At 42.3% G+C, this 20,993-nt stretch overlaps 2 protein-coding genes across 3 annotated transcripts in view; one reads left to right on the forward strand and one right to left on the reverse strand.

The window, feature by feature from the left end:
* ripk1l (receptor (TNFRSF)-interacting serine-threonine kinase 1, like) overlaps positions 1-20,993 on the forward strand; it is a 733,201-nt gene that overhangs the window by 441,161 nt on the left and 271,047 nt on the right. The window lies entirely within an intron of this gene.
* The window catches only part of LOC308093485 (desmoplakin-A-like), a gene marked incomplete at its 5' end in the record, with an annotated part of 31,333 nt that continues 15,812 nt past the window's right edge, over positions 5,473-20,993 (reverse strand). Inside the window, 9 exon segments of the mRNA XM_080439823.1 lie at positions 5,473-6,397; positions 6,400-6,664; positions 9,280-10,056; positions 11,301-11,316; positions 15,684-16,057; positions 16,061-19,237; positions 19,648-19,746; positions 20,044-20,151; positions 20,286-20,369. Coding sequence (XP_080295949.1) covers positions 5,475-6,397; positions 6,400-6,664; positions 9,280-10,056; positions 11,301-11,316; positions 15,684-16,057; positions 16,061-19,237; positions 19,648-19,746; positions 20,044-20,151; positions 20,286-20,369 — 5,823 coding nt within the window. The 3' untranslated portion in view covers positions 5,473-5,474.

Genomic DNA, 20,993 nt, shown 5'->3' on the forward strand with positions numbered 1-20,993 from the left:
AAAAATTATAAAGCTATATGTACAAAAAGGGGGGGGGTCGTCTGTCTAACGGGGAAAACAGTATACCTCCTTTTTTGGCCTCCTGAAAGGTGAATTCTCAGGGCTGTTTTGAATGAGCCCAGCGAAGTGCACTTTTTGAGGGATGGGGTTACGCTATTCCAAACCTGGGTGGCAGTGCTGTAGAAGGAGAATTTGCCCATGTTTGTTTTATGGGTGAGTGGTACCAGATCGTTGTTAACGCTCCCTCTAGTTTTGTGACTGTGGGTGTCGCTAACTTTTTGGAGGTATTTACTCAGATATGCGGGAATAGGGGACATATCGGGCAAATTTGCTTTACAATTTTGAAGACCAATCCCATTTTTAGTTGTTTAACCCTGTCTTCTACCCTGAGCCAGCCTAGGCTGGCAAAATGGGTGGGAGAAAGGTGGGCCCCAGTCCGAGGAGTAGCCGAATCAGTTTGTTTTGGGAGGTTTGAAGCTGAAGCTTAGTCTTCAGTGACATCGAGATGTTGGAGTACCAAGAGGTGCACGCAAAGTCAAAGAGGGGCTGGATCAGGGCCCCTGAAAGGGTCCTGAGGGCATCCTTGCTGATAAAAGAGGAAACTCTGCCCATAAATCTCGTTCTCTGGTTAACTCTTTTGATCACCTTTGTAGCCATGCTTTCACCTTTCAGGTATTTGTCAAGAATACAGCCCAAATGAAGGGTCCTGGACAATTGGACATCACTGTATGCTTCAAAATGAGGCTCTACTGGCAGTGGTGGGCCAAAGTATAAATACTCCTGGTGAAACATTACTCAACCACAAATGAAAGTATTCAAAAGTACATTTTCTTTTTAATATCAAAGCATGCTGTATTTAAATGTAGACACTTTACAATAATTTCCTTTTTTTCAGAAATGTAAATACAATATAAATAATAGTGAAGATAGCAGCTCTAAAGCTCACTGTGATGCGCTGTGAGCTTGTAGATCTTCTATTTTAATTTTTTGTAAATAGGGCTTAAGTGTCAAAATGTCCCCGAGCAAGACACTATCAGCTCTATTCTGTGGCAGTTTTTTCCCCGTTAAATCGGGATAATGGACCTGCACCGCCCCAATAGGTTATTCTAGCACCTGCTCTACCCGTCACCATTATGCCGACACCGTTATTTGCGCATGGAGGTGTGTTATTTGCGCATGGAGGTGTGCCCGTGGGCGTGTTGTTGCTATATCCCCCACATTGCAATTCTACAGACACACATGGGTACGGCTTGGGGAGGGGGGATAGTGGATTCTAGAAGCACCCGCTGGTTTATAAAATCACCCGTCAAGTGCACACAGACACTACAATGGCTTTGTGCGTTGGACCATGAGCCGTGTTGCCAGCCTTGGAGAGAAATAAGCAACCGCAGTCTGCAGGTCTATGAAAACAAAAAGAAGCAACTAAGGCCACATGAGCACTTCAAACTACTAACTAGAGCTTTCATATCCCCTAAATATTTCAGCCCGGCTCGACTAATAATTGACAAATTAGACCCAGCCCAGCCCGTCAGTAATTTTTTTATAGAAGCCTTATTTCTCATTAAATCTTGGTAATTCGTTAAGAACAGGAGTCATTCTACCCTATTCCAACAGTCTATATTGTATTTAAAAAACAGCTTGGAGCAAATAGGGCTATATAAATATATACACTGCCCCATAACCATTTAAAAAATGATTATGGTTATTCTATGAAATATATGTTTCATAGAATAACCGTAATCATTTTTGCAATGGAGAAATCACATCCAATGTTACCTTCTACTGGCCGCTGCCTGTGCTATCATTTGAAGAAATAATCCAACATTTACTTTGAGGTGAAAAAGACATGAAGAAAGCTCTGAAGATCCATTATTTATGTCATGTTATGGTTTAAACTTTAAAGGGGGCTCCCTCTGCTGCTGCGTCATGACAAGACAGTGATTGATTTGACCTACTGTTGCGCTGCCCTGTTGATTAATTATTTGGCATCAGCTGTGTAACAATATATAACTATTTTAAATGGCTTTCATATACTATTCCGGATCTGACTAATATGACAAGCTTATTGTGAACACAATAGGCTACAAATTAATATAAAAATGTATTTGGATAAAATAAAAAAAAAGAAGGAAAACACGCCCAATAATAATCAGACCAGGCAACAGTGCAGAGACTGCAGACAGGTAGATAGGCTAGAGCATATATTGGATCGGGGATGACGGCTAGCGCAGTCTTCTCTTAAAGGCAATGGCTTCTGGCACGGTGATTGGTTTTATCATTGTAACGCCCAAACCACACCTATGCATAATGTAACGGGTAGCTCAGGTGTTTGGCGGGTGTGGTATCTGAAAACCACAGACTTAAAGGTTTCTATTGCTTTTGTAGTTGCCAACAACGCCATATTGCAGATAGTTTGATGTCCCAGTGGTGAGAATGAGTGGTTGTAGAATGAATGGAGTCATCACTAGTCAGTGAGGTTACTTGCATCCGATTTATTGCATAAGTACAAAACAGTACAAAACAGCTCCATGGACCCTGAGGTCCTCTCAGTCAGCCTGCCGGCCACTGAGTCACACACTAAGATGCATTTCGGTACAGTTTATATAACAGAGAGATCTAGAGAAGGTACATGTGGGTGTGTGAGCTTCAAAGGTGAGCCCCCCCACCCGGCACAAACAATAGATCACCCTTCGAGCCCCCTGATTCAATTTGCACCTGTATGAAGCAGGAAAGGGGATGGAGACAGATGCATAGACCTCTGTCTCCCAGCTAAACAACAAAGAGAATGTTAATTCCCCAACCAATGTTAACTCCCCAACCAGCTCATACCAAAAGGCACCTCTGAATACACTCTTGTGTCTGACTGTAGGCTACCTGTAGACTTGTGTAGTTAAATAATACTAACAAATATGTATGTTATGTTATCAAATATACTACACGGGTCAGGGGGGTGCCATAGAATACCGAATTTTGCGGGGAAACGCCTCTTGCCTAGTCCGAAATCCCTAATTAGTGGTTTGTTCAAATTTCAACTGGAATAGGGCCCTAAGTGTTATAGCCCTATTCTGGGCGCCGCCTTACCCATTATCCCTAAACTTCTATGCCATGTTTTACTATTTTGAATTATTTTTTTCAAATAGTTCAACTAGCAGATCTACATCGACACGTTTTGAGCTTGTAGATTGGCTTTTTTAACTATTTGAAAATGTTTTTCAAAATAGTAAAACATTGCAAAGAAGTTTAGTGATAATGGGTAAGGGTGCCCAGAATAGGGCCGTGCCCGGACCGCTACGTCAGCAGTCCGGGCCTTTTCTATACATGAAAAGAAAATGTAGATATGCAAATGTCTAGATAGTCTCGATCCAAGGCTATGGTGCTCAGACTTCTCAGGTGCCCACTGCCCACCCGCGACCCCCCAAAACAATCATATTTGAACTGGGGATCCCCCCACCCTGATTCCACAGATACATATTGTGAAAATAGCCGATCTACAAGCTCGGATATTTTCAAAAATTGTGCCTCTTTCTTATATTATTTGACAATTTGGAATGTTTGACCAGTTTTTATAGTATAGTTTGCTGATTACCTTCGATGCAATAATGCAATTTTTTCGTTTAATATTTGTTTTTCCTAGGTATTAAAAAGGTCTTAAAAGTCTTTTTTTTAAAAAATCATGTGGCGACCCCCCTGGGGCTCCCGACCGACAGGTTGAGAACCACTGTAAATTTACTGTAGGCTACCTACCTTCATTGTGCATGATGATGACAGCTGGCATTCTGTATATCGGCTTGTTTCATTTGTCTGAAAGAATGACTTGTTTAATTATTTACGGCTCAAACATTCCAACACTCCCTGAACTATTCCATGGACTATTCCATGTCATACAGCAATCTTCACAACACAAAGGCAAATATGCCAGTTACGTTGTTTAACTGTGTTTAAGACTTAAATATCTTATATATTTTACCTTTTTTGCTTCATTATATTAATATGTGTCACAACAAACATCATTAAAGCGGGTTCTTGTCTTCCATGCTAATGTGTTCACTGTGCGGCCTTTCTCCAAACCTTACCTCACTCCAGATTGGCCACTTGAATGATCCTAAAACCATGTCAATTAGCGCCATCTAGAGGTATAAGTGGGTGTTGCGTCATAAAACAAAGTCATCGTTTTGGGACCACTGGCCAGCTATAGGCCTATGCGCCATTTTTTACATTTTGCATTATTACGGCCAGAAAAATACAACAGTAATATAATAATTAAACAAATATAAAAGAGTACTGCAGGTTTTTGTGCACCACTGAAAGTGTCCCCAATTCTCATTCTATTGGCAACTAAAAACTATTGTCAATTATCATGTAGGCTTTCAAATCAGAAAGTTCTACATACCCCTAAACACAGTTACTCTTCTTAATTCTTACCCTATAGTAGGCTAGCCACTATCTGAACAAACACATGATACACAGCAGGACAGACCAAATATCTGATCTGATCTATAACCTTGTGACTAGCATAAACACTACATGATTGGCTGTCACGATCATGATAAATAATTGCAATTTAATTGTGTTTTGGGCATTGAACATTGGAACATGCAAAAAAAAATGGCTTAGGTGATATTTCAGCTATTTTTGAAAATGTTTGAAAATGTATGGAGATTTTTCAACATGGAAACGATTCGGACGATTATGCAAAAATAATGGCAATCAGTCGATTATGTAATACTTGTGACAGGCCTAGCCAGCCTATAATTATCTTCAGACATGGGAATCATATTAGGAACTCAATATAAAACACTTGGCAAAACAAAAAGCACAATTTTGGCTCCCTTTCATTCACTGTACAAGATATGATCCACACCATATGGCTGCTGTAACATGCTGAACATCAATCTATGATTGGTAGATAGCCTACATACTGCTTATTGTTTCTGGATTCCTTGAACCCTGGGATGGTTCATCTTAAACTGTTGCCCTATGTTATAGATCAAGAAAATGAAACATATATTCTAATCAATTAAACTTTATTTTTCATTACATGTTATAAGAAAAGCATTTTACTACATGTCAACAAGCATTTGCATAGTGGAACTTCAGCATTTCCTGAAACTGGTGGATTTATTATTATACTATTACAATATTATAGAGATATTAATCTAAGTCTAACTCAGACACCCAAACCCCCCACAGTTTAAATATAATTTAAGACAAATCTAAAGTAGGCACTGCTAGCTTCATCCAAGCTTTATTGCTAAAGCCTAAGATATATATTTTAAAAAAGTATATTAATCACATAGTAACCACTGGCAACAAACAAAACTACAAACTATTTAAACATTTCTCTATGTGTTATATTATGAAAGGGAGCCCTCGCTAAAGGTTTTACTGTTGGAAGAGAAGGTGTAGGTGTAAGAAGAAGAGTAATCAACACTGCCTCTACGAGAGCCACTCCTGGAACTGGCCTTAGAGCCAGATTAGAATAGACTGGTGCTGGACTGTTTAGAAATGAAGTCGGCCAACTTGGTCAAGTTCAGTGTTCCGCTGCGGTACTCATCCACAGTTTTTTGGTCGATGATGCCCTTGTCCAGGGAGTCCTGGATATCATACTGAGTTCCAGTTTTCCGGTCTACGATTACCATGCGAGAAGAGCCGTCTGATCCCGTAACTGTGATCTCCTCCCACTCGCACTCCTGCTCGGACAGCTCCAAGAAGGTGTCATAGTCGATCAGCTCCCGGTGGTAGGCCTCTCTCACCAACATCTCCAAGCCTGTGTTTGGGTCCACGACCAACACCCGCCTCTTGCGGACGACGTTGGTTTTGCTCCCCTCAATTTGTTTTGGCTTCTTGTCTGTCAGCGGGAGCATTACCAGGCCTGTTCGGGGGTCTTTAATGCACCTGTCCTTCAGCTGAAGATATGTCAGGTTCTCCTTGGTGTTGGGGTCAAAGAAGCCTTTAGTGTCATCCCCTTCGTAGGTTAGGATCCCATTCATCTCCTCGTCAAAATAACCTCTGCTGTAAGCCATTTCCACATCAATACGGTGGCTGTGTTTGGGGTCAATTATTCCGCCACTGGTTATTTGGGCTTCCAGAAGACGGATGCCATGACCCTTCTCAATTAGATCTTTATCAATGGCCTGGAAAAGGGAGATGGTCTTTCCGGTGGCTGGGTCTTTGTATCCAGTGACAGCCTTCTCCGCAGACGCCAGTTTGTTCTTAAACTCTTTGCCCACCAGACCTCTCTTTGCAGCCTCCTCTACAGTCAGAAAGAGGTTGTTGACTGGGTCAATTATGAAACCAGATGCAGCCTGGGCCTCCAGGAGCTCCAGCGTGGTCCCTCTCATGAGCAGGCCTTCCTTCATGGCTTGGTAGAAGGGCATGGTTCGGTCATTGGCCTCAAGATGCCTGCAATACAGGTAGAGCCATAGAGGTAGGATTTGAGTCTGTCCTCGATGTCTTTGCCACTGAGCTTGCCCTGCTGGACCTGTTGCAAATCACTCTCATCCAACAGCTTGGAGTTGACCAGCTCTGTAATGGAAACCTCGCCACGGAGTCCCTTTACCGTCATGGGCTTTTCTGGGCCGGGGAGGAGGAGCAGGCCAGATACAGGCTCCATTCTACATTTTGGCCTCAGATCACTCTGGGACTCTTGAACCATCATGGATCTCTGGGGAGACATGTTGAAACACACCGTTACAGCTACAGAGAAATGGACACATGCCACATTGGGTTGATTGCAGATATATCTTCGCTAGGTAGCATATCATTGCTGTCAGGCAGGAACCTTGTATCTCCATATTTAAACTTTTAATGTTTTGTTGTATACATGTAAATTAATGCCCTACTTCATCATACTACAATGTCACACAAAAATACCCAATCTAAAAGCTCACAACGTGTTGATGGTTACCAAATGTAAAGTATTAACAATAGTGCAGCAGATAACCAAAACAATCGTTCAATTTGTGATAAAAGCATGGAATTTGGTACACTTATAGCCAAAGGCATTCCAAAAAGAATTGGATATGGAGCCATCATGAATTTTCAAATTTTCAAAATGGCCGCCAGCAACAACTGTTTTCTTATGAATGATGGATATAATATGATATTTCAGACTTATTTACTATACATAGTACTTGGTAAATGTCTTTTGGATAATAGAAAATTGTCATCGAATATTCAAGATGGCCGCCATTTTTCAAGATGGCAGCCGTCACTTGTAGTCCAAGAGCTTAGCTCCCAAATACAAAGGAATCGTTCAGTTTGTGATAAAAGCATGAAATTTGGTACACTTATAGCTAAAGGCATTCCCAAAAGATTTTGATATGGAGTCGTCATGAATTTTCAACATGGCGCCCATGGCAGCCATTTTTCTAAATGGCCACCAGCAACAACTGTTTTCTAATGAGTGATGGATATAATATGATATTACAGACACAATTTGTTGAATTTATTTACCATATGTACTTGGTAATGTGTTTTTTGGATAGTTGAACATTTTCATTGAAAATTCAAAATGGCTGCCATTTTTTCAGACTAGTTAGATATGGATGATCTGTGTCGAATTATACATTTTTCTTGATGCAAGAGTTGAATTAGGAACTTTCTAAGAAGCTTCCATCTATCTCACAAGACTCATATTAAGTGAGGCTAAACCTAGGGTCTATCACAGGGAAGACCATTCACACTCGCCTTCACAGAAACAGAGAGCTGTGCACTGTAACTGAGCTTTTTTGCACTTGCACTGCCCAACACAACCCTTCTTACATTTGCAAGAGACAAGTTCATAACTGGACTGGCCTGCATCTGGTAGGCATGTCCAGAAGGGTTCATAGTCCCCCTCAGATGTCTTTGACCAGCCCCATTTGCACGGTGAAGGTAGTTCTGGTGTTGACACCAGCACTTGACCCCACACGTGGCCTCCTTGGTATACTGCTCTCTTGACATGCTCTTCTAGGGCAGCCTTGGTCGGAGGGATTGATTGTAGTACATTGTGCCTCTTTGCAAATAACTTCCTCCTTGCCGTATCTATTTCTGTGCATGTGCTGGTTCGGTCATAGAGTAAGAAAATAAACCTCTCAATTGTGGTCATTACCTCCTGTGGTATGTCATTTGGTGCTGAAGACAATTTCAACAGGGCATGTGTAAGCTCAGGAAACACAGTCCATACAGCCCACGCAGTCTTTTTCCCATGGCCAGCAAAGCTTGACACAGTGTCACAACCCGTCAATGCATGGAACAATGGTAGTGCGCGTGCTTTCTCAGGCCTCTTTTCTTGCCATTATAATTTTTATTTCGGCTATACGGCTGCCATCTTGAAAGAAACAGTGGTCATATTCAGTTGTGAGGTAGAAGGAAGCTTCTGGCCAATTCCAAAGTTCCAAATTTGAATTCTGCATCATAAAAAAATACTGATTTGACACCGAGATCACCCATATCATACAAGTGACGGCTGCCATCTTGAAAAATGGCGGCCATCTTGAATATTCGATGACAATTTTCTATTATCCAAAAGACATTTACCAAGTACTATGTATAGTAAATAAGTCTGAAATATCATATTATATCCATCATTCATAAGAAAACAGTTGTTGCTGGCGGCCATTTTGAAAAATTGAAAATTCATGATGGCTCCATATCCAATTCTTTTTGGAATGCCTTTAGCTATAAGTGTACCAAATGTCATGCTTTTATCACAAACTGAACGATTCCTTTGTATTTGGGAGCTAAGCTCTTGGACTACAAGCACTTGTGATTAAGTAATAACTATGTTGGATCAATTGGAACACAGGTTCTTTTTCCTCATTTCCTGAAAAGTTACCGTTTTGTACATACAAGCTTTCCACCTGCTAGTGTGATGATATGTTTTGTGTGCTTAACAATATATGAAATGATAGTTATAATAAACAACAGTGGAGGAGAAGTGAAGTTAAGTCCTCCAGAAACCCTTTTAGAATCCACTGACATGATACAGTATATAGATATGTATTCACATTAGTTGTTAGTTGTTATGAAGTAACTATGCATGCTTATTATGAGCAGCTATATTTGCTGTAGTGAAGTGGTATAATAAATTAATGCATGCAGTATTAGCAAAAGAGTGCATGCAAATAGTAGTGCAAAGCCTAAAAATCTAATTCATTTTGTGAACATGATCATGAAAAAAAATCACACATTTTCAAAAACAACTTCCCTTATAGCCATTCATGCAAAAGCGCCAAAAACAATGCTGAATTAGTCTGGATTATTTGGAGCTAATCCGGCTAAAGCAATAAAAAATACCTCAATGGATTGCTTTTGAGTGTTCTGTATTTCCAACTTAAGCTTTTCCCTCTCCTTTGTCAGATCTTTGATGAGAGACTGGAGATCCAGAGTTGTCCTGCTGCTGCTCTGGAGCTGGACGTGCAAGGAGGCGATCTGAGCCGAGCTCTCCCCGTCCACGCTGTCCTTGCCCAACTTCAGCTCATCTCTCTCCTGCTTCACTGCTCTCAACTCTTCTTCTAGCCTCAGCCTCTCCTTCAAGAGGCTCTGTGTCAGAGTCTTCAGCTTCTCGATCTCTGTGGTGTTTTCGTTCAACAGGCGGCTCTTCTCCTCGATGGTCTTGTACAGGGTCTCATTAGGGAGGTTGACCTCGCGGACACGGGCCTGCTCCTGGACGAGCTGCTGCTTCAGCGTCTTTAACTCCGCTGTCGCCTGGGTCAGGTGCTCTGCTGTGACCTTGTGGTCCCGACGGCTCTTGTCCAAGGCCTCCTGGAGGGCCCGCAGGTCCTGCTCATGTTTCCCGCCAGAGCCGGTCACCTCCTCCTGAAGGGTCTTCAGGGTGTTGATGGTGACAGTGTGCTCTCTGCAGGTCTGGGTCATGCTCTCCAGCTCGGACTGGATGGCAGTGGTTCTCTTCACTTCCTCCAGAGAGATGACCTGGTCTTTATGCTGAGAGAGCTCCAGCTTGTAGCGGCTCAGAGCGTCTTCCAGAGACTGGTTCCTCTGGCCGTGGTCCTGGAGGTCTTCCCTCAAGCGCCTCAGCTCATCCTCCAGGAGCTCAATTTTGGTGTTCCTCATCTGAGGGCAACAATACAACGTACAGATTTAATACTTTTCTCAGGTATTTGAGTAAAGCATACATATTATGTAATAAGGATCTCAGGTATTTCATATAATTCTTTAATAATGAATTAACCACTGAGCCACTTAACCAATGAACCATTGGTTAACCATTAACCACCATTTCAAAATTATTTAAAAAATAGCCACCTAGAGAGGCAGTATTGCACAATAACAGAGAAAGGCGCTTGTTTTTTCCATGCTGCAAAAGAGTACATTTTATTGTTTGTCTTTTGAGATGATCAATTACAGTTTTAGCACCCCCCGAAGAGGCATAAGGTTAGTAGCCATGGACTGTGCTTGCTACATACAATACAACACAGGGTTTTTGGTTATTGGACTATTGCTAAAAATGCATTGTTTGATATGTTTACATCCTGTTCAGCATATGGTATATTGGAGGACGTAAAATGAAATAAATCTGTTGCTGCAACAAAGGCATCAAGGATAATGAGAACTAACTAAACCAGAGTTTGGTTTGCTACTCTTTCTGCATAGTAGTGTATATCTGTCTGTCATTTAATGACACTATGAATTGAGTACAAAGGACCCCAATTGAAACAAGCCATGGGCTTTTTTCTGAAAACTTCTAAATAAAGTATTGAATCAATCAATCAAATGTAAAGTGTGTTGAAAATGAAAGGTTTGAATTGTACATAGCAAAGGAAGGTATTTGATGTTACAGTATTTCATGCACTTTGGTTAAAAATGTCATTATTCCACGTCATTATATTTACACTTAAAGGGTTAATTTCATTGTATTGAGTTAAAAACCTGTTGCTGCTAAAAAAGGAAAACACGTTCATTAATGATGGTCAAGTGCTTTATTTCATATTAAACGGTAATCCCAAATTAGTGGAAATAGCCAGTTCGGCCCAAAATAGAGCCCATAGAGTTATTTTATTTTATATTGTGATGATATTGAATTGTTTGGTGCTATTTTATATGTTTATGAATTGAACACCAAGGACCCCAATGGAAACAGGACCGCAAGGACTTTTTTGGTTCTATCCTTTTAGACAAAGTGTTTGACTGTACTCTGTTTTTACATTTCTGTCTAATAAAAATATTCAACCAATCAAACTTATTTTTGTCTACATCTACAGCATATGGCCAATCTATATCTCAATATTGCAAAGTACTTTGAGCTGTATTCTATTACTGATACTGAATGCAAATATTGTGTATTTTCCTTACCTTACTTTCCCGGCTGATGTTCTGGAATAACAGTGGAGTTGACATGTAACACAAAATGCACACCCCAGTGACCCACAAGCATTGGGTCACTGTTGTTGGTGCACAATCTTTGAAATACCACATTAAACCAAGAATCACGGCAACACAGCATCTCCACAGGTACATCTTCTTTAGCTTCTGAAATGCACAACAATCAAGCTACAATACAGACACATGTAAGTGGAGGAAGTTGCTGTCACTTCTAACTATTTGCCACTGTTGGGCGTGTCACTCCAACCATATTTTGACAAACTGGTCTGCCTCAAAAAGTGTAGCTTGACAAACTGGTCTACCTCAAAGTGTGCATACCTAACATTTTGTTGTCGTGTATGTATCACTGTGTTGTGTCTCTGAGCAGCACACTTTCTATCTTTCTTCATTGTCTCCGCCAGGCCGAAAGGCATGGCGAGAGAGTATGTTTTGCACCCTGTCCGTCCGTCCGTCCGTCCGTCCGTCCGTCCGTCCGTCCGTCCGTCCGTCCGCCCGTCCGTCCGTCCGTCCGTCTGTCCGCAGCTAATCTCCGGCACCGTTGGCTTGATCTTAGCGAAACTGTGCACACACACTCCCTGGATGCCAATTCCGAACTTCTGCCCCAAATGTTTCACATGGGCCTTTTATAGCGCCACCAGGAGGCCGATTTGTGCAAAACATATTTTTTGACAGTACTCCTACAGATTTTGTCCAAAAATCTCGCAAATCGGTACACAGTATCTCTATAGTCATTAAACGAAAAGTATCTTTCAGATTTTTCATATTCCATCCTGATTGGCTAAAAATGGCTTCCAAAGTTTGCATGAGTGCTTTGTTTTCAACAAAATGCCTCAAATCATGAACACAGCATGCAATTTCTGTGAAATTTTGCACGCATATTTCCACTATGCCGAGGAAGAAATGCCACTTGAAAATGTTCAAATCAGCCTCATGGTGGCGCTATAACAGGCCGATTCATGTTTTTACCTATAACTGCACCGATCTGTGTAAAACTTTGTATGCGCACTCCCTAGAGGTCAAGGAAAAACCTTTGCCCTGCATTTTTCACATCTGCCTTTCATAGCGCCACCAGGAGGCCGACTTATGTAAAACACATTTCTTTATATTACTCCTTCCGATTTTATCCAAATTTCACGCAAATCGGTACACATGATCTCAATAGTCATGTGATCAAGACGGATGTGTTTGATTTTTCATATTCCATCCTCATTGGCTAAGATTGACATCTAAAGTTTGCAGTAGTGGCTTGTTTTGAACAAAATTCCGCAAATCATGAACGCACCGTCCGATTGCGGTCAAACTTTGCACCCATATTCACACTATGTTGAGGAACAAATGACACCCTTTTAACATTGGCCTGTTATAGCGCCACCAGCAGGTCTAATTTAGCAAAACATTTTTTTTCCCACAAAATGCCTCAAACCATGAATGCAGTGTCCGATTGCCGTGCAAGGCCTAAGAACAAATGGCACCCTTTAAACATTGGCCTATTATAGCGCCACCAGGAGGCCACAATAACCTACCTGACCTGGCTGAGACCTGTGCTCCGAGGAGCACTTTTTCTAGTTTCTATCTGTATCCTCATGATGTGACATTCATCAATATTGAGATTTTACCTCCTGTTTTTTCTGTGCTGTTTTTGAGTCAAGATGTGCTTGAATCTTAATAATAACCACTTTAATTAATTCCTTGGGTCCAAATTGTATGGGATTTTCTTTTTGTCTCTGGTTGTGTCCTTCAAAAGGTCTTGAAGGACACTTGTGGTCTTTTCTATTTCTTCCATTTTCAGGTTTGGGTTCAGGATATGTGTAATAAAGTGTTAAAAATTAACCCCATGGGACATTATTTCAGCCTGTTCTGTAGAATCTTAAAATACAAACTTCAAGGATGAAGAAAAACCAAGTGGCGGAACAAAATCCACCATATGCGTGTGGACCCCACTTTCCATCTAGACTAAAATGGGAAATTTTTCGTTATGAGTACTTTCTACTTTAAGTACATTTTGATACCAATACTTTTGTACTTTTACTCAAGTACATTTTTAATTCCGGACTTTTACTTGTAACAGAGTGTTTCTACCACTGCGTAGGCCTTTCACTGCTGTGGACAGCTAACGAAGATTTAGTCTCGGGTAGGCCTATACATATCTGCTAAGGTCATTAAATGCTGTGTTAACAGTGGTGGAAAGTAACTAAGTATATTTACTCAAGTCAAGTACTATACTTAAGTACAAAATGTACTTCTACTCCACTACATCTCAGAGGCAAATATTGCACTTTTTACTCCACTACAATTAATTGAAAACTATTTAGTTTATAGGGCTGAAGTGGTTAATGTATATCTATAAAGTAACTAGTAACTCAAGTTTTCAAGTAATTGTAGTTGAGTAAAAAGTGAAATTAAATATTTGCCTCTGAGATGTAGCGGAGTAGAAGTAAATGTATTGAAAATTGGAAGTACTACCCTAAAGTAAAAATACCTCAAATCTTTACTTAAGTACAGTAAATACTCAGACAGTCGTTAGCAGATATGTAAATGTATACATATAGGCTACTGTAGGCCTATACTCGAGAATAAATCTTTGTTAGCTGTCCACAGCAGTGAAAGGCCTATACGCAGTGGTGGGAAAAGTACTAACCCTTCTCCAAACCTTACCTCACTCCAGGTGGGCCACTCGAATGATCCTGAAACCATGTCAATTAGCGCCATCTAGAGGTATAAGTGGGTGTTGCTTCATAAAACAAATTCATTGTTTTGGGACCACTGGCCAGCTATATGCGCCATTTTTTACATTTTGCATTATTACGGCCAGAAAATTACAACTGTAATATAATAATTAAACAAATAAAGGCGTATTGCAGGTTCTTGTGCACCACTGAAAGTGTTCCCAATTCCCATTCTATTGGCAACTAAAAACAGATGTCTTCTCTCTTCATGAACTATTGTCAATTATCATGTAGGCTTTCAAATCAGAAAGTTCTACATACCCCTAAACACAGTTACTCTTCTTAATTCTTACCCTATAGTAGGCTAGCCACTATCTGAACAAACAAACAAATGATACACAACAGGACAGACCAAATATCTGATCTATTCTATAATCTTGTGACTAGCATAAACACTACATGATTGGTTGCCAGGATCATGATAAATAATTGCAATTTAATTGTGTTTTGGGCATTGAACATTGGAACATGCTAAAAAAAAACATTTCTGTTTGGCTTTTAGGCTTAGGTGATATTTCAGCTATTTTTGAAAATGTTTGAAAATGTATGGAGATTTTTCAACATGAAAACGATTCTGGCGATTATGCACAAATAATTGCAATAATCTCAAATAATTGCAATCAGTCGATTATGTAATACTTGTGACGGGCCTAACCACCTTATACTTATCTTCAGACATGGGAATCATATTAGGAACTCAATATAAAACACTTGGCAAAACAAAAAGTACAACTTTGGCTCTAGTTCATTCACTGTACACTATATGATCCACACCATATGGCTGCTGTAACATGCTGAATGAACATCAATCTATGATTGGTAGTAGCCTTATTGTTTCTGGATTCCTTGAACCATGGGGTGATTCATCTTACACTGTTGCCTTATGTTATAGATCAAGAAAATGAATTGAAAAAATGAATTCTAATCAATTAAACTTTATTTTTCATTACATGTTATAAGAAAAGCATTTTACTACATGTCAACAAGCATTTGCATAGTGGAACTTCAGCATTTCCTAGTAACAAAAATGTGCTCTTTCAAAGAATTTCAGCATGGTATCAGCCAAACTGAAACTGATGGATGTATTATTATACTATTACAATATTATAGAGATATTGATGGTACACTAAAGACAAGGTCAGATATTAAAATGTACATTCTTAAACATTTTATCTAAGAAAACAGCCTGAATCTAAAAAGTTGAATATTGAGACACCCAAACCCCCCACAGTTTAAATCAATCAAAACAGTAAATAGAATTTAAGACAAATCTAAAGTAGGTACTGCTAACTTCATCCGAGCTTTATTGCTAAGGCCTAAGCACACATATATATATATTAAAAAAAGTATATTAATCACATAATAACCACTGGCAACAAACACAAACTATTTTCATTTCTGTCTATGTGTTATATTATGAAAGGGAGCCCTCGCTAAAGGTTTTAGTGTTGGAAGAGAAGGTGTAGGTGTAAGAAGAAGAGTAATCAACACTGCCTCTACGAGAGCCACTCCTGGAACTGGCCTTAGAGCCAGCCCTGGACCCAGAGCGAGAGCCTGGGTTCGAGACATTGTAAGGGCTGCTGATGCCTTTGGAGGACATGGAGGAAGCTTGCAGCATCTTCATGCTATTACTCTCCTCCACCATGGCCTCCTTGTATGAGATCTTCAGCTTGGTTTTGGGACAGGTCAGGTTCTTCTGGTGGTTGCGAGTATCCTGCAGCTTCTGGGCCCCTCGGCCGTCCAGCCAGGCCCAGCGGATCAAACGTGTCAGGTGGAGAGAGGGTGATGGAAATGCTGTTGAAACGTTTGCGCACGTTAGGGGAGGACGGGGCAGACAGCGTGGGGCTGCTGCAGGTGACATAGTCATCGACATTGCTGGCAGTGAGGGTCATCTCGGTGATGCTGGACTGTTTAGAAATGAAGTCGGTCAACTGGGTCAAGGTCAGTGTTCCGCTGCGGTACTCATCCACAGTTTTTTGGTTGATGATGTCCTTGTCCAGGGAGTCCTACTGAGTTCCTGTTTTCCGGTCTACGATTACCAGGCGCGAAGAGCCGCCTGATCCCGTAACTGTGATCTCCTCCCACTCGCACTCCTTCTCGGACAGCTCCAGGAAGGTGTCATAGTCGATCAGCTCCCGGTGGTAGGCCTCTCTCACCGACATCTCCAAGCCTGAATCTGGGTCGATGACCACCACCCGCCTCTTGCGGACGACGTTGGTGCGGCTCTCATGACTTTTTTTTGTCTTCTTCTTGTCTGTCAGCCGGAGCAGCACCAGGCCTGTTCGGGGGTCTTCAATGCACCTGTCCTTCAGCTGAAGATATGTCAGGTTCTCCTTGGTGTTGGGGTCAAAGAAGCCTTTAGTGTCATCCCCTTCGTAGGTTAGGATCCCATTCATCTCCTCGTCAAAATAACCTCTGCTGTAAGCCACTTCCACATCAATACGGTGGCTGTGTTTGGGGTCAATTATTCCACCACTGGCTATTTGGGCTTCCAGCAGACGGATGCCATGACCCTTCTCAATTAGATCTTTATCAATGGCCTGGAAAAGGGAGATGGTATTTCCGGTGGCTGGGTCTTTGTATCCAGTGACAGCCTTCTCCGCAGATGCCAGTTTGTTCTTAAACTCTTTGCCCACCAGACCTCTCTTTGCAGCCTCCTCTACAGTCAGAAAGAGGTTGTTGACTGGGTCAATTATGAAACCAGATGCAGCCTGGGCCTCCAGGAGCTCCAGCGTGGTCCCTCTCATGAGCAGGCCTTCCTTCATGGCTTGGTAGAAGGGCATGGTTCGGTCATTGGCCTCATCATAGATGCCTGCAATACAGGTAGAGCCATAAAGGTAGGATTTGAGTCTGTCCTCGATGTCTTTGCTACTGAGCTTGCCATGCTGGACCTGTTGCAAATCATTCTCATTCAACAGTTTGGAGTTGACCAGCTCTGTAATGGAAACCTCGACGCGGAGTCCCTTTACCATCATGGGCTTTTCTGGGCCGGGGAGGAGGAGCAGGCCAGATTCAGGCCTCTGCTGCAGCCTGGTTATCTCCCTCTCCAGGGCGTCTCTCTTCAGCACCAGCTCAGACGCCTCCTTCTCAGAGATCAGCAGCTTGTTATTATACTTCTCCTCCAAACTCCTCAGCTCCCTCATGAGCCTTTCCACCTCGCTCCTCAGGAAGCTATGCTCTCGCTCTGTCTCGCCCCTTACTTGCTCGCAATGGCTCTTCAAGAAGTTCAAGTCCTTGCGGGTGGTGGTGTTCTCCTCCTGCAGACGCTGCTTGTTTCGTAGCTCAGTCTCCAGTGTAATCTTGATGCGGTTGAGCTCCTCCTCCAGACGCTGCATGCGGGCCTTGTCCACGCTGTCCTTTCCCAACTTCAGCTCATCTCTCTCCTGCTTCAGTGCCCTCAACTCTTCTTCTAGCCTTAGCCTCTCCTTGGTGAGGCTCTGTGTCAGAGTCTTCAGCTTCTCGATCTCCGTGGTGTTTTCGTTCAACACGAGGCTCTTCTCCTCGATGGTCTTGTACAGGGTCTTATTACGGAAGTTGACCTCGCGGACACTGGCCTGCTCCTGGACGAGCTGCTGCTTCAGCGTCTTTAACTCCGCTGTCGCCTGGGCCAGGTGCTCTGCGGTATCCCGACGGCTCTTGTCCAAGGCCTCCTGGAGGGCCCACAGATCCTGCTCATGTTTACTGCCAGAGCCAGTAATGGAAACCTCGACACGGAGTCCCTTTACCGCCATGGGCTTTTCTGGGCCGGGGAGGAGGATCAGGCCAGATTCAGGCCTCTGTTGCAGCCTGGTTATCTCCCTCTCCAGGGCGTCTCTCTTCAGCACCAGCTCAGACGCCTCCTTCTCAGAGATCAGCAGCTTGTTCTTATACTTCTCCTCCAAACTCCTCAGCTCCCTCATGAGCCTTTCCACCTCGCTCCTCAGGAAGCTACGCTCTCGCTCGGTCTCGCCCCTTACTTGCTCGTACTGGCTCTTCAGGTAGTTCAAGTCCTTGCGGGTGGCCGTGTTCTCCTCCTGCAGACGCTGCTTGTTTCGTAGCTCAGTCTCCAGTGTAATCTTGATGCGGTTGAGCTCCTCCTCCAGACGCTGCATGGGGGCCTTGTCCACGCTGTCCTTTCCCAACTTCAGCTCATCTCTCTCCTGCTTCACTGATCTCAACTCTTCTTCTAGCCTCAGCCTCTCCTTGGTGAGGCTCTGTGTCAGAGTCTTCAGCTTCTCGATCTCTGTGGTGTTTTCGTTCAACACGCGGCTCTTCTCCTCGATGGTCTTGTACAGGGTCTCATTACGGAAGTTGACCTCGCGGACACTGGCCTGCTCCTGGACGAGCTGCTGCTTCAGCGTCTTTAACTCTGCTGTCTCGTGGGCCAGGTGCTCTGCGGTGACCTTGTGGTCCCGACGGCTCTTGTCCAAGGCCTCCTGGAGGGCCTGCAGGTCCTGCTCATGTTTCCTACGAGAGCCGGTCACCTCCTCCTGAAGGGTCTTCAGGATGTTGATGGTGACAGTGTGCTCTCTGCAGGTCTTGGTCATGCTCTCTAGCTCAGACTCCACCCTCTTCCTGCGTGTGAACTCATCATGGGCGGCCCTCTTCTGCTTCCCCAGCTCGGCTTCCGTGGCATCCAGAGAGCTTTGCATTTCTCGGGTGCGGCTAAGCACGGATGTCTTGATGACGTGGATCTCGGTCTCGTACGTCTGCTTAAGCTGATTAACCTCCTGGTTGCATTGTGCTCTTACCTTTGACGCGTCTGACTCTGCCCCTCGCCGACGCGTAGCCTCCTCCTCCAGCAGTAGCCTCAACCTCTCCAGCTCGCGTTCCTTGTCCTTCACCGACTTCTCAAGGTCCATCTTGGCCCAGTTGAGCTCCTCGAGCTCTTTCTGCCGCCGGCGGACGGTCGCCTCGTACTCCTCCTGCTGGGTGGTGTACCGCTCCTCTGCCAGCCTGCTCTTCCTCTTCTCTTCATCCAGTTGGAACGTGATGCGGGTCAACGTGTCGTTAAGCTCCCTCAGCTGGATGGCAGTGGTTCTCTTCACTTCCTCCAGAGAGATGACCTGGTCTTTGTGCTGAGAGAGCTCCAGCTTGTAGCGGCTCAGAGCGTCTTCCAGAGACTGGTTCCTCTGACCGTGGTCCTGGAGGTCTTCCCTCAAGCGCCTCAGCTCATCCTCCAGGAGCTCAATTTTGGTGTTCCTCATCTGAGGGCAACAATACAACGTACAGATTTAATACAGTTCTCAGGTATTTGAGTAAAGCATACATATTATTTAATAAGGTTCTCAGGTATTTTATATAATTCTGTAATAATGATTTAACCACTGAGCCACTTAACCAATTAATCATTGGTTAAGTTTTAACCACTATTTCAAAAATAGCCAATCTAATCTACAAGTTCACAACTTGTAGATGTGATATTTTCAAAACATTTGCAATTTCTTTTTTAGATTTGTTTTGTTTTATTTTCGCCTATAACGACATTCTCAAATTTGGAATACCAGGGTTAAAGTGGGGGAATTGTTAATTAATATGAATGTATTTTACCTACTGACATGATTATTTTAACTGCTGAACTTTAAGTCTGTATGTGACTAAAAACAACAACTCCTACCTTCAACTCTTCCAGGCTCTTTAGGATCTCCGACAGGAACTTGTGGTGATCACTGGACTGGGTCAGTAGCTCAATGTAGCGGGACTGGAGGTCAGCCGCCTAATGAGGTTTGAATTAGTCAATTAGTTGCATTAGTAAGCTCAAGTGTTAATCACACGAATCAAGTGTTTAAATGAGGAGCAATAATTGTATGCACCTTTCAGCTGGTGTTATTATTACATGAATATAAGCAAATAGTTAATTTACTTTGATTAACACAAAGAGGATTAACATATTAAACAAATAACAAAGGTACAAATTATAGTAAACTAATTAATAAATGTCATATACCCCTTAAAACGCTACATTGCATACATTAAACATTGCATACATTAATGGCATTAATACGATGCCTACCTCATCTCTGAGTGCATTGGCAGGAGACTGCAGCATGGTTCTTTTGATGGGGACATTCAACAGAGTCTCAAGGCCTGCAGTGTAAGAGGCCAGCTGCAGCTCATAGTTCTGCAACCAGGCAACACAATACGGATTCAGTATAGATGCGTGTGCATAGAACTTGTAATTGCTATACATGGGGCTGTTATACATACTGTATATTTATTAAAACATTCACATTAATTGACAGGTATAACACCAACCTTAATAGAAGCAGCACAGGTGTCTGCATCCTTGTGAACGTCTTCTACGTTCTCCTTCTTTCCTTTGACTTCAGTGCGAAGAGCCTGTTCAGCAAGGAGAAGCGTGAGTTATGGCCTCTCAAAGGAAATATAAGTAAGTACTGTGTACTGTGGGTTATTTGAGGGTTCAAAACTCATTAATGTTTGGTTTGGCAAATAAAACATCTATTGTTTTATTTTGCCCCATTTAATAATTAACACATTCAAGCCAAAGCCATAGCTGAGACCATGTCAAATTCAATGAGATGGTGAAACCTATAAGCAGTGGTGTAAAGTAACTAAGTACAGTACATGTACTGTACTTAAGTACAATTTTGAGGTATTTTTACTTTACTAGAGTATTTCCAATTTTCTATTCTTTTACTTCGACTCCACTACATCTCAGAGGCAAATATTGTACTATTATATTGTATTGCTATAATATTGTATTACTATATTGTATTTACTCCACTACAATTATTTGAAAACTTTAGTTACAAGTTACTTTGCAGATATAAATGATTACATTATAAGACATTATAATAATACAAAGTGGTTAATACATTAACCACTTTAGCCCTATTTTATACCTACCTATCTAAGCTCACAACACATCGCATCGCAACGCGTTGTTAGCTTGTAGATCTGCTATTTTCAAACATTTTAGTACTTTTTCTTTAGATTCTTTAC

This window comes from Gymnoscopelus braueri (assembly GCF_963280865.1).
Source record: "Gymnoscopelus braueri genome assembly, chromosome: 10".
Taxonomy (NCBI): Eukaryota; Metazoa; Chordata; class Actinopteri; order Myctophiformes; family Myctophidae; genus Gymnoscopelus; species Gymnoscopelus braueri.